This window comes from Phalangium opilio, unplaced genomic scaffold, assembly GCF_054372755.1.
Source record: "Phalangium opilio isolate 3A_F unplaced genomic scaffold, DU_Popi_V2 ptg000209l_1, whole genome shotgun sequence".
NCBI lineage: Eukaryota > Metazoa > Arthropoda > Arachnida > Opiliones > Phalangiidae > Phalangium > Phalangium opilio.
The window spans coordinates 1,498,100-1,512,362 of record NW_028324217.1 but is presented as its reverse complement, the minus strand read 5'-3'; the positions used below and the strand labels follow the sequence as shown (position 1 = coordinate 1,512,362).

At 36.5% G+C, this 14,263-nt stretch overlaps 3 protein-coding genes across 5 annotated transcripts; 1 reads left to right on the top strand and 2 right to left on the bottom strand.

Moving 5' to 3' along the window:
• Positions 1 to 4,861: 4,861 nt before the first annotated feature.
• Positions 4,862 to 6,702, bottom strand: LOC149618233 (uncharacterized). The gene is made up of 3 exons (XM_089855413.1): positions 6,077 to 6,702; positions 5,050 to 5,675; positions 4,862 to 4,976 (listed from the first exon to the last, which is right to left on the bottom strand). Exons 1-2 carry the CDS (start codon positions 6,086 to 6,088, stop codon positions 5,100 to 5,102), a joined length of 588 nt encoding a protein of 195 aa, XP_089711539.1. The 5' UTR covers positions 6,089 to 6,702; the 3' UTR covers positions 4,862 to 4,976; positions 5,050 to 5,099.
• On the top strand, positions 6,669 to 11,503 carry LOC149618232 (uncharacterized). Of its 3 annotated transcripts, none has more exons than XM_089855403.1 (4): positions 6,669 to 7,764; positions 7,870 to 9,055; positions 9,151 to 9,222; positions 11,234 to 11,503. In XM_089855403.1, exons 2-4 carry the CDS (start codon positions 8,326 to 8,328, stop codon positions 11,311 to 11,313), a joined length of 882 nt encoding a protein of 293 aa, XP_089711529.1. In that variant the 5' UTR covers positions 6,669 to 7,764; positions 7,870 to 8,325; the 3' UTR covers positions 11,314 to 11,503. The 3 variants fall into 3 exon arrangements, with proteins under 3 accessions (XP_089711529.1, XP_089711530.1, XP_089711531.1); XM_089855404.1 differs by having other exon boundaries at positions 6,669 to 7,988; positions 8,068 to 9,055; XM_089855405.1 differs by having other exon boundaries at positions 6,669 to 7,992; positions 8,068 to 9,055.
• A 113-nt stretch (positions 11,504 to 11,616) lies between these two features.
• LOC149618231 (uncharacterized) lies at positions 11,617 to 13,046 on the bottom strand. Its single transcript, XM_089855412.1, has 5 exons — positions 12,929 to 13,046; positions 12,734 to 12,853; positions 12,027 to 12,149; positions 11,847 to 11,966; positions 11,617 to 11,757 (listed from the first exon to the last, which is right to left on the bottom strand). The coding sequence occupies exons 1-5, from the start codon at positions 13,029 to 13,031 to the stop codon at positions 11,633 to 11,635; spliced, it is 591 nt and encodes a 196-aa protein (XP_089711538.1). The 5' UTR covers positions 13,032 to 13,046; the 3' UTR covers positions 11,617 to 11,632.
• Between the last annotated feature and the right edge of the window lie 1,217 nt (positions 13,047 to 14,263).

The following is a 14,263-nucleotide window of genomic DNA, read 5'->3' as shown; positions in this document are numbered from 1 at the left end:
AATTTTTTTAATTTTTTCGATTCTCAAAATTGGTTGATTTCCTATTGAACCATTAAAAACACCCTGTACTTCGGTGCTATAATTACCAGGCTGCCTTTTTGGAAGAACACCCTGTATACTATTTGAGTGCCTTTTTAAATCGATTTGAATTTTAAAACCTACCAAACCAAGCCACTTAGAGGCAATAGTACAAAGGCATCTCGCTTAAAATAAGTTTTTACAAATTTTCAATATTTGCATATTTGAAAGTAGGTTATCACGTTAATTTAATTTGGACTGTTAAAATAAACAAATATCAACAATTTATTTATTTATTTACTTATTTATTAAATTCGGATTTAAACGTGAACCGTCTTTGAAATCAGGTTTTGTTTGCTTTAATCGAGGTCAGGTTTTTCAACTTGAACTTTAAATGCTTAAATACGGTTACCACTTTCGTCTCGCCTATAACTACCGAATCTTTGACTTGAACCAAGCAAGGTTGGAAATAATTTAATAATCCTTATTATACATTAGATCATGTTTAAAAGGTCATGATCTCCTACTGAGAGTAGCTTAAAATAATAATAATAATAATAACATAAGTTAATTTATAAGTGATATGTTCCGTTCCATAAGTTTGTAAATTCTGGTCATGCCAAACTGGATGGGGCTTGTAATTTTGAAGTGATTGAAGTATAGGTCATAGATTCAGGGTAGCCAAAGATGGTGACCTTTCCGCCCCTGTGGTCTTTGCTTCCCTGCAATAATTATTGGAATTATATTTAAATGATTTAAAGTTTATCTAGGCCTAGAATAATTTAAAATGAATATACAGTACCAGGGATATATGTAATTATAGAAGTAGGAATGGAGACCGGAACGTTTAGTATTTACTTCAGTTATTCCGACTCATAGACCACCCAGTATAGTATAAAGCCCCTCCCTCCAACACGTAATGTAACGAAAAGTTTAAATTATCTTATTGGCTGGCTCTGTTTTAAACTACGTTTTGATGACGTTGCTGACGGGGACGGCCAGAAAAATAGTGACGTAAATCCTTTTTACCTCTGTCGCTATGACCCTCCCGCCTCTGAATTCTTTCATACCCCCCCACCCCCGTCCCGTGGAAGGGTGTCCGTCCGGGATTTTGACGCGCGCCCAGATATCAATTACTCTGTTCTCCATTCCTACTTCTAAAATTAAATCTATCCCTGACAGTACCTACCACCCACGTCTTTTATAATATTATAATATTATAATATTATAAAAACTATAAAATAAAAAATTATTTTCTCTTTTGAACAAAACTATATTTTATTATCATTTTATTATTTTATTAGAACATATTTTTATTTAAAATAATATATTTTCCCAGACCAGACTATATAATAATAAAACAGGGCGTTTGTTTGTAGGGGGTGTCTTTGTTTACGGGTAATCTATTTGGAACAATACGTTTAAATTATATATTAATTCTTGATGCGCTCTGATGCACAAGCTTGTCTACTGTCTGACTAACTGACATTAGTCGGAAATGCCTTAGGGGCTTTTAAGAAGATTATCTGACTTAATTTCACGATATTGCGTGACTTTCACTTAAATTCGACTTTAAATTGGATAAGGAGATCATTGGAGCGTTTAACTGACTGACTAAAAGATGACATTATCGGGAAATTAAGTTTTATTAATGGTTCTTCTTTCTATGGGATATCACTTGAAGTTTGTTTTTGGGTCAGTTACTTTCTCTCTTAAATATATAATAAAATTGAAATAATAGCAAATTATTTTTTTATTGTTTATTTGTACAATTCAATACGATTTCACTTCACTTAAATTGCTCTTTATCATAAGTTTTTTGTATTATTTTTGATCTGTAAGTCTACGGCCCACTCAGACTTGTGTTGTCGTTGGTGAAGTTGCTTTGCTCGCTTAATTAGATTTAGACACGTGTAAAAGATTGAAAATTTTCATTTTCATCGGCGGCAGTGTCGAGATGGAGCCACCTAAGTTAGCGCCTTTTCTGTATCCACCATAGCCCACTCGATTATGCCACCCTTACTGACGCGTGATCAAGTGGAGCTACGCTTAATGAAAATTACGCTAAAAACATTTCTATTAAACCTAGTAAACCTAAAAGAAAAATTCAACCTTTATTTCAAAGATCAAAAATCAAAAATTTACAATTTATTATTCCTATGAATATTTTCAAACTTGTCAGATTAAGAAAAAAATCCATAAACCAATTAACTTATAAAAATGAAAATTTAGGTCTAAAAACACTTTAAAGGTAAGGTGAAAGGTCAAACTCCAACGATTTACCATATTTCGATGGTACCTTAAACACTTATAAGACTCGACTTCCTTCTCTGATTTACGCTGTTTCCCAAAAGGCCCCCTAAAAACGTACTTCCTGTAAAAACAGGGGGGCCATAATTCACTTTCCATCGGTGGTGCCCTTAATGTCGTCTTTTTAAGATTAATGTGTTTCTTGGCCCACTTTAATATTCTGTAACGGGAATTTAACTTTCCCAGACGAGCCGAAGATGCCACGCACCTTTTATTTCTTTTTACTTATTTTTTAACGATCGAAGATGATGCGATGTTTATTTCATCTTCACACGGAAGTTTTTGATCCACTTCCGGCTTTAGAGGCACCGAAAAATCGGAATATATAGAAATTTAATGAATTTGATATAATAGGCGTGTCTCTGTCTAAAGGTAAATGAAAACATAAATGACATAGTCAATTAGCATCTTGGTACGATCGCCGGAAGTGTTAACATCAGAGCATGGAATAAATAAGTTTGTTAATCTCTGGTAACTTAGAAACTGGAGCTTGTAATTTTGAAGTGATTGAAGTATAGGTCATACATTCAGGGTAAAGCGAGGGAGGCCTGGTGAGGCGCTGCTGTCAAATTTGGGCTTAGTAAGTTCAGATTAAATAGGACCTAGATGGAAGTCCTGCAAAATTAACCACCGAGTGTAGGACTTCAATTCTCGCTAGCAGTCACAAAGTCTCTATTATAAAAGAACTTTCAGATGGGATAGTAGTACGTCACACCCTCCCAAGTCTTACCGCTGTTCTGTTAGCCATATTGGGTGGTCTCAACTTTATTCCTGCTAGAAACCCACCAATATGGCAGCGTAAATTATGTCACGAGGCTCAGCTCCTCCTCCAACTGAAAGCTCTCTATTAACAGTCCACCTTTAGACGTAGTACCTTAGTGACGACATCGCTCTGAAAAACTTCACCTTTGACCTATTGTATCTCGTAATATTTATCCTAGTAATAATCCATTATAAATTAACCGTGACCCCTGTTAACCTTTTTCCATAGAAAGGCGTACGTAACAATTTAATTTTTTTAAATAGATTAAATTTTCCATTGTTTCATTTACCCATATACCGGTTTGGCTAACATTTATTTTTTTAGTAATCTAAAAATAGGTAGGCTGTAGCGGTTAACCTCTCTTAATTGGTTTTGCGTTATGAGGAAAAACAAAACATAACCGTAAAAAGAAGGTCATAGAGGTCAATCAACATTGTGATTCGAAACCGAAAGAGCTTGCTTATGAAATCGTGTAAAAGATAAATAAGAACTCGTGGCAAGATAAGTTTTTAATTTATTTTTTTAATTATTAAATTTTAACATAAGGATTTTACCATTTTAATCATACATATTATATTATCTCGAGCACTGACAAGTACCTTCGTAATATTTCTTGCATACTTTGCCCGACGCGTCATAATCTGTCATTTTGCATTCACATATGACGCCTAAATCGCCGCAAATTTGCGGATTCGGTTTGCAATCGGAGTCTCGCATACAACCTGCAATGTACGATCAAGAAGCGATATCTATAGTTTATTAGGGAGAAGGTATAAATTCGCCTGCACATTTATAATCTAGCTTTATCTCCAGTCCAAAAGACGTAGCCTGTCCGGACTGTTAATCCACGCCGCCTCTAAATTACAACCAGCCAGCATCTCATTGGTTCTTGAAAACTCACGTCAGCGCGACGCGAATGACGAAAATTACAGTCATATTTTCCGACTGAGGAGAACTGGCGAAATAGCCCGGGGCCTCCTTTTACGTCCCCCCTTGTATTTTGAAAGGGGGACTGGGACCATGGCGCGCCAATACTTAGGCATCTTTCCCCCCTAATATCACTTCTTGTGAATACTAACTATGAGGCGTCAGGTTGCTTTGACTTATAAAATTGCTTACCTTTTGCTGTTCTATTCGTTTGTAACGCCGCCGAGATGTGCTTGACTTTGTAGATGTTTCTTACGCAAGTACAAGTACCTTTGATGCCCCAACCGGTTTCGATGCAAGTATCATTGAAGGCATCGTAACAACAGCGAAGTTTACCCCAAGGGTATCCTTGAGCTTTGCAGTACCAGCGGTACTGGTTATAACCGTAGCCATCGTATCGACATAATGCGGAATTGGTGCAATCTAACAATGGCAAGAGACACGAAATTCAGTTGATTTCCCATAGAACCATTTTTAAGTTAATTAACTTAATTAAATATACCTCCGCCTTCTTCCTCTGGTGTGTTGATTATTAGATTATGACTGATTGCTAACAGCGAGGCTATCAATACGACGCAAAATGAAACTTGAATCATTTTAACCAACCGTATCTAATTAGCGAGCGCCTTTAATTTGAAGTTCTATTAAGTCAAAGCGATACTTAGCTGGACTGTTCAATTTGGACAGTGACTGCTGCTTATATACTTGCCTACTTATTAAAGACACGTCGACTTGGCGGTTGAAATATGTTGATAGATATTGTCGATTGTTAGTTGTTCTAAAATATACTGGGTTTAAATAAACTCTGATATATCAGCCTATATTAAATGAAACGATATCAAATTCAAAATTAAAATCAAATTTATTGATAATTGAATTTCAACTGTAAAATATCTAGAAATTATTTTAAGAGAAATAAAATTGCATTCAATGCCAGTCCATGCATTGAGATGTCAATCTGAAAATATACCAAAAATATCTTAGGTCTTAAACATGTGGTTACTTCAAAATGCTTAGCCTCATGTACTTACCAGTATGTCGTACGTATCCAAATCCATTTCGGTAATCCTGGACTTCTTATTTAATATCCTCCTTTACCACCTCCGTAGCCTCCTTGGTTTCCGTATCCACCTCCGTATCCGGCGCCGCCTCCATAGCCTCCTTGTCCGCCTCCGTATCCAGCACGAGCGCCACCTCCGTATCCTCCTTGTGCACCTCCGTATCCACCTCGAGCACCGCCTCCGTATCCACCTTGTGCACCTCCGTATCCACCTCGAGCACCGCCTCCGTATCCTCCTTGTCCACCACGAGCTCCACCTCCGTATCCTCCTTGCGCACCACCTCCGTATCCACCTCGAGCGCCACCGCCTCCGTATCCACCTTTACCTCCTGGTGCACCACCTCCGTATCCTCCTCTGGCCCCGCCTCCGTACCCTTTACCACCTCCGTAGCCTCCTTGGGCACCTCCGTAACCGCCTCCTCGACCTCCGTATCCACCTTGAGCGCCTCCGTATCCTCTGGCACCACCACCACCGTAACCTCCCTTACCTCCGTAGCCACCTCCGCCTCTCATGGCACGGTTACCACCTCCATAGCCACCTCCGTACCCTTGCGCTTGAATCAGGGCCAAACAAGCCAAAGCCACCAATAAAATCAACTACAAGAATTAAGGTACCATAGTTAATTAATTTTAGCTAAGTAACTTGGGCCTAGAAGAATCAACTACAAGTACTTCTAAAGTACTACAAGTACTTCTAAAGTACTACAAGCACTTTTAAAGTACTACAAGCACTTCTAAAGTACTACAAGCACTTCTAAAGTACTACAAGCACTTCTAAAGTACTACAAGCACTTCTAAAGTACTACAAGCACTTCTAAAGTACTACAAGCACTTCTAAAGTACTACAAGCACTTCTAAAGTACTACAAGCACTTCTAAAGTACTACAAGCACTTCTAAAGTACTACAAGCACTTCTAAAGTACTACAAGTACTTCTAAAGTACTTGTAGTTGATTCTTCTAGAAGTACTTGAGGGTAAAATGGATGGTTAGTACTTACAGTTAGCTTCATCTTTCAGTTTAGAGAATGTTGTACCGGAATACTTGCAAGTTGAATGATGATACCCTTCATTGACCAACGTCCGTTTATATAGGAAACTCATCGCCCACTTTAACGCACATCCCACCCAAAGAATCTTCACCGTAACCTTCAATAAGCTATTAATTTAACTTCAACACCTCTAATTGCTTATTATCGTATTGTTTATAACAATTACCCGCCCGCTCTTGAAATACAAGTCCAGATGCAGCCTATCAAACCCGAAGCTTTTTCTTCTACAATTTAGTTGTATGAAAGTAGTTTCATTTGAACTTTATATAATTTCATTTACAGTTAGAGAAATCACACTTAGATAATTATATACTGATAAAACTTTGAAAAATGATATCCGTTAGTTATACAGGGTGTTAATGATAAGTCTGCATTCCATGAATTAAAGGGGATGTTCTTTGGGAAATTGATTTTGTGTAGAAAATGTAACTTCTGACCCAAGGGACACTGTTTTTAAGTTAAGATTGGAGTCAGTATTTTATTGATGACCCCTTAAGTTTAATTAAGAAACTGAACAGACAATGATTTCTAATTTAAAGGGGTCATCCCTAAAATTGTATATAAATTATAACTCGAAAACAGTGTCACTTATGACAAACAAAATGGAGATAGAAGTTAAATTTTCGACTCAAAAATGATTTACCAAAGAACATCCAACTTAATTTATGGCGGACTTATCAGAAACACCCTGTATATATTAGCCAATCGCCATAACCACGAAATTTTAACTTTTTTCTGTCTCTACACTCTTGCGATAGTTATTAAACTAAATTAACTTAAAATTAAGTATTTAAGAATATTTTTTAAACTAGTGAGAATCGTTAGAAAACCATTAGTTTTAATATATTTAAATTTAGTTACTCTGCGCAATATTTAGAAATATCTTTTATAGTTCAAGGTTTTGGAACGTTAAAGAATTTCTCACGATTTGACCATTAAGAAAAATTAACCATTTATTAAATTAGTTTATTTTAAATACTAATTATGTAGTTAGTTTCGAAAGTTTTTGCAACATCCGTGTAATTATAGTTAGGCCTATTTTAAGGTAATGTCTGTTTTAGAGTTTAGATCTTAAGGGGTTTTATGGGTTTAAGTATTAAGTCTAACCGTTTTAGTACAGTCAAAGGTGCAGCATTACCTATAACCTATTTAGTCCTAAAATTGCACCATTTTTCTTAAATCTCTACAAGGAAAAAATTAAATATAAAACTTTTATCAATGGCTTGGAATTATTTGAAAAGAATGTTTCAAACTTTTTTCTGTTAAACTTAAAACTTTTTTCGAGAAAAATTTTAATGTTTCATTGGAATTTAAATCGCCGGCAATTTTTCTCAATAATTTTTAATCAAATATTATGCCTAAATCTTTAAAAAAAAAACAATTGAAAAACTATCACAAATTGTGTAGAAACGTCTTCGAAAATCTATCACGAATTCTGTAAAAAAACCACGTCGAAAAATCTGTGAAAACGACGTTGTCACAATTTATTTAAAACAACATTGAAAACTGTCACAAGTTCTGTGAAAAAACCACGTCGAAAAATCTGTCACAAATTTAAGAAAAACCACGTCAAAAAACCTATCAAAGATTCGGCATTACTTCGGGTTAATATACTTCCAATAGATTTTGCTAAAAAGGTAAATTTCTTTGAAGGTTCATTGAGATGAATAATTCTGGGTAAACCCGTTCTGACACCGTGACGTTGTCTGGGATTTTTTATTTTATTTTCAAATTAATTTGAGGCTTAGTAAAGAAGATCCTGGTGGTTTTTTAACGGCCGAAGGGGAAAGTGTATTGCAACTGAAAGGAAATTTATTAACACATTTGGAAAGATTCATCCGCTAGGGGAAATGCTGCAGTAGTTAGTAAATGACCTTGAATAATACCAGAGAAATTCGTAGAGAATGAAGAATGAATTTTATAAAATTTCCCTTTTTTAGTTTAAGTAATTTTAGGTATAAATTTGAGATACGTCTTATCAAATTGAAGCCATCTTTGCTTGAACCCTGACTGATGTAGAAAAGGCTCCTCTGTCTAATTTTTAATAGACATAATTATTTTAATTATTAAAGAAATAAATGGATACCTTCAAGATATTGGTAAGTCCATTTAATTGGCTCTTTTTTCATAACTGAATGGCGCGAATTTATTAAGGGTTACGTGTTAATTTGTTTCAGATCTTTATCCTTGTGGCTTTAATGCTATCCGCTCGTCACGCTGGCTCGATTCGTACTAAAGATGACGCAGATGTTCCCATATCGGACGATGATTCGGTGGTGAAACCGCGTCGTGGTTCATATCACCGCAGTGGCAGCTACGAATCGGGATTTGTTAATGATGGCCCACCAAACTACGGGGGTGGTACTACCGGATACCAAGGAGACGGAAATGTTGGTGGCTTTGGAAACGGTGGAGGTTTTGGTTTCCGAGGTGGTTCATGGTATGGTGGAGGTAGAGGTGGTGGGTTCCGAATCAGAGTTGAGAGCTATGGAAACAGTGGAGGTTTCCGAAGTGGTTCAGGGTATGGTGGAGGTTCTGGTTTCAGAGGTGCTTCAGGTTCTGGCTTCAGAGATGATTCAGGGTATGGTGGAGGCTCTGGCTTCAGAGGTGGTCCAGTTTCAGGGTCTGGTTTCCGAGATGGTTCAGGGTCTGGCTTCAGAGGTGGTCCAGGTTCTGGGTCTGGTTTCCGAGATGGTCCAGGTTCTGGTTTCAGAGGTGGCTCAGAATATGGTGGAGGTTCTGGCTTCAGAGATAATTCAGGGAACGACGGAGGTAATGGGTTTCGAAGTGGTTACCAAGCCGACGGGTATGGTGGAGGTGGCGTTCATCCACCACCAAGTAGTTCCATAAGAGGTACATCCCCGGGAGGTGGTGCGCAAAACGGAGGACAAGGCCCCAATAACGGGAGTGGCTTCAGAAGTGGTTCTGGTAAAGATAAAAAAATATACCTAATTTTCTGCTTCTGGCGGAGATGGTACATTGTTAGAATGATCCTTAACTTGGTATTCATGTTCCCGTACCAGAAATACCATTACCAGTTCACGGAATCACGGGATATGATAATGGGGAAGATCAAGAACCTCAAGGAAATTATGGTAAGTGATTTAGATATTTATACGGTTAAATAAACCCTGGTTTCTAAAGTTGTTGTCCACATAGAGTTTGGATGTCCCGTCTCAATCCTAATATGATTATATAAAAAAGACTTGGTTTCCCCAAGTCTAAAAAACAAAACGATAAGAGTTTTTCCAGTTGACTGAAGCGTGGATATTTTTTTTTCTATATAATTTTAAAGACAATCCGTATTTTACTACTCCTTAGAAATTAATTCAATCTCCTGATTTTACTGGTAATGGATTTATTTCCTATAAATTAATTGAAATAAAAAGTTATTTATCTCAGATTTTTCAACAACAATTCCATTTACGTAAAACATTTTATCATGCAATATATTTTTTTTTTCATGGTAGAACGTGTTTTATCTTTCAAATAATTCTACCATTAAAAACATATAAGGGAATTGTTGTTGAAAAATCTGAGATAAGTAACTTTTTATTTCAATTAATTTATAGGAAATAAATCCATTACCAGTAAAATCAGGAGATAGAATTAATTTCTAAGGAGTAGTAAAATACGGATTGTCTTTAAAATTATATAGAAAAAAAAATATCCACGCTTCAGTCAACTGGAAAAACTCTTATCGTTTTGTTTTTTAGACTTGGGGAAACCAAGTCCTTTTTATATAATATCTGTTCCTTCAGTCTTTATTTGTATTAATCTATCATAAAATTGCCTGGACTAGTTTAAAAATTAAATCGGAGGGGCGTTACTGGTCCACGGGACCACTAAGAAAATTCAAGGGTAACCAGAGTCCAGACATTATCTCAACTATTTTAATTACCCACTTCTTTAGTTTAGCAGACGACGCGCCGTGGTCAATGGTCATGGACCAGTTTATTTATTCCAGGCCAGGAGGGTTGCTGGCCAGTGTCCAGTTTTAAAAATATCCTTATTTCCCACCCTGGCTTCCATAGCTTGTGAAGCCAAAGCGTGATCGAGTGGGCTGTGGTTATAGTAAGGAAGGCAAGAACGAGTACCAGTCAAGGCTAGGAGTCTACATCCGTGGAGTAGAATTTTGAAACTGGTCCCTCCTGAATTTTCATAAACGTTCTCCCCGGATTTCGAATAAAAAACTGGTTCGAGCAATTAATAAACTGGTTTTGGACCTGTGCTATTTCCAAGACTGGTCACTATCCCGAAAATTAAGCAAAAAACATCTGCTGTAGAATATTAACCACGGTACCACCATTACTATTTTATGGCTAATCTGTGTATCCCGGGAATCTGTTTAAAAAACCTAGGAGGATGGAACTATTGAGTCTAGGAGAATGGAACGAGTTCCATCCTCCTAGACTCAATAGTCTGCCTAGTGCCTAAGTAAGGCACCTTAAGCCTTGGTCGAAACTAACATCTAAAATTAAAATTTAAAAGGTATCTTAAGTAATGAATTTCATCCGAGACTGACAATTGAACAAAAATTAGACCCGCCAGTGAAGTTTTTAAAAATTTTAGTGTTATATTTATTGAAAAATATCAAGTTAAAGTTTCAAGGCGGTGAAATGGCAATTTAGCGTCGTCTACTGTAGAGCAATTAGCGTCGTCTGCTGTAGAGTAGTCTTTTGAGGTACTTATATTTTTATTTAAATTAACGTACTTAGACTTAATTAATTTTGATGAAACTTGAAAAAGGCACACCTTGAATAGTTACTTGTTAATTTGAAAGTATTCAGAAAGCTAACTTAATTGTAGTTTTTAAATGATTCGATGTACAGGAGCACCAAAAACCCCATGTTATTCCTATGGGAAAATCGGCAAAAATCTGTGAATTTTCATTTAACATTACGGGAGGGTGTCGGTTCTTATCTAGAAGGGCCTACCGGCCCTCTAGAATACCATTTACACCTGGAGGCGAGGCTATTTGGCACTGCACTTTGTCCGCCAAGTAGCCTGGCCTCCATGTGTAAATGGTATCAACCCTCCTAGTCTGAAAACTATGTATTAGATTCACTTATACATATAACAGGTTTATTTATTTATTTCAAACAGGTTTGATTGAAGCTAGGAAGAAACCCAAACGTGGCGGCGTTACTGTAGCCAATGAACAGAGTGGCAACGGATCCACGTAGTAGATTTAGATCTAGTAGACAATCAAAATCGCAAATAACAATCGGGGAAATTCGCTGTCAACAACGAATAATTTTTATAAAAGACTGTGTCTGCAGGTGGTTTCTATTTAAAACTTTATTTAAAACAAATGAAACACTGAAGGAAAATAATAGTAATTGTTTTACAAGATATAACATATCTCTCAATAGATATTTAATTATTGTAGCGGTCAGGTACAGTAAATACATATTTAACAATTCGTCTATATCATTAAAAAAAAATAATATATATATTAATTACAAAGCGATATAGCGATTAAAAGAGCGGGTTTTCGGCAATTTAAGTGCAATTTTCTTCATCGGATTTGTCTTCGCAATCAGTATCGTAATCACATACCCATTCTTTGGGAATGCATTGACCGCTTGTGCAAGTGAATTCGTCGTTCGAACATGTCGTCACTAGATCTGTTTGTTAGGCGTTAAGATAAATTTGCATAAAGCAGGAATGCATACAGCTACTAGGAATGAAATACAAAAAAAAACAATGTACTTACTGCAATTTTGTTCGTCTGAGCCATCCAAACAATCATTTTGAAAATCGCACAAGTATTTATCCATAATACACGCTCCGCTATCCTGACATTTGAAATAACCTTCTTGACATTCGACGTTTTCTATAATGGAAAGTGTTAAGTATCAAGAGTTGATAAAATCAAAGGAGTGTAACAACTTACCGCAGCCAACTTCATCAGCGCCGTTACTACAATCTATTTCGTGATCGCATCTCCATTGGCTTTTGATACACTGACCGGTTTCACCGCATGCAAATTGATCGTAATCACATGTTCTGTTTGAAACTGTAAGAAGCAAAGCTTAAGTAATAATACCAGAAGGGAGTAGATAGTAGAAGAAGGATATGACACTCTGTATCATCTCTTAATATTCTTTAATTATGTAACATGAATGATTCTTCCCAGGCGAGGGACCCCCTTTTTGTTAATTTGCTCGATCCCGCTCATCAAACTTAATTAAGATGGGTATATAACTATCGCTCACCGTGCTAGGGTGAATTAACTATAACTGTTTGGTATTTACTAAATCGCAATACAGCAATCAATCAATTAACCAACAAACCTTGATTGTCTTGACGTGCTGTAACAAAAATTAACTCACAAGCGCATGTATGCGCCTTGGCAAATAGTTAAGCAGCGCTAATAGATATAGTAATGATGAGGGGTTAACTATTTACATGGCGTATGTCGTTCGGTTTAGCAATTAACCTTGCTATATTAAATGTTAATTCTGATGTTGGGGGGAAGAATCGTGTTACAATTACGGTACCCTCTTTGTGGTGGTTGGTACACCTCTCTCGAAGAGAAGTATTATATACTTCTGTTATATTTAATTTAAAATGAGTAAATGAATTAAAGGCCAAACTTACCACAAAGTTGGGGGTGTTCATCGGTTCGATCACTGCACTCAAATTTCCCGTTACATAATTTCCAAAATGGGACACAAAATGATCGGTCACACAGAAACTGATAATCGAAACAGGATATTCCTATTGAACAACAAAGTATTTAATTACTTACTTAATAAAACCATTAAATTTTCAATAAGGATGACTTGTATTTACCACTATGTCCCGTTCTCCTTACGTCGAAAGCATTTACCGTCAAACCACAAACCGTTAAAACTAAAGCGTAAATAAAAACACGAGAAATGCCAATGGAATTCATGGATGCTGTTATCGGTCGAACTTTGTGGAGTTAATTCAGAATGAAAAGAAATAAAACCTTAACCGTGATTTTGAATTCTCGTAAGGACAGATTCGTTTAACAAACGCGTTATTAATGAACAGTATCTCAGGGACACAGTGGCCTTTTAATAAAACGCGCAGTAACAAAAAATAACCGTTTCTTTATAATAGATAATATCATCATAGCCTACATTACTTATCTACATAATATAAATTGAATTCTTGTCGCTTCTAGAAATTGTTTGCGTCATGCGTCATGATCATTTTCGACAAAGTGCCACTACGCTAAAGTAAGACGACATTAATCACTAGCCCAAACGATATTTTTCTCAAAACCACGATGACTCATCGTATAACTCTCTTACACTGGACTGGAATACATACAGCTGATTGGAATAATTGCGTAGCCGTTTTCCTCAACGTATCTAATCGGGTTATGTGGGAGGAGATAGCTAGACTAATCATTACGTATGACGAATTTTACCCATAACGAATCAATAATGTATCTCGCTGCACCTTGCGCCGGCGCGTCTAGGAACTGGCGTTGCTATCAACCGATGAAACAACAGTTAGAAAGACGCCATCAGAATTATGAGGTAAGTTCTCAAGCCCGGTATACCCACAAAACCCGAAATCATAGAAATTAACATGGGAGATATGGGGCACAATGGTTCCTAGTAGCTAAATGTATTAATGAACTGGAATATGGTTCTGTGTTTTGCAATCTGTGTGGGTTACGAGTTAGTCTTCCATAGAAATAACTGTGTCAAACCGTATCGAGTATCGAAAGATAACTTTAGAGCTATTGATGAAAGTTTTGTGACAGTAATTGGCCGTCATGATAAAGTAAAATGAAGTTGAATGGCCAAGAACTTGGTTATTACTCGAGGTACCTGTAAGTGACCCCATGATAAGTAAAGTGAAATCGAAACTATGTCCATTGCCAAGAAGTTGACAATTAGAGACCTTTATTAACAGAAATCGCAAACTGAGAAATTTATAAAACTCTCTTGGTATTGGTTTAAAACGGTTCAAGTCACTTCAACCTAAATGGACAATCATCACTTAAGCGTGACACCTCTTAGATGACGAACAAATACTTTTGCTTACGCTATATATTTCTTTGAAACGAGCCGACGACGTGATTTGAGATAATGGAAGATTTTCAACCACCAACTCTTACAATCATTAGATAAAAAGATATAAAACCGT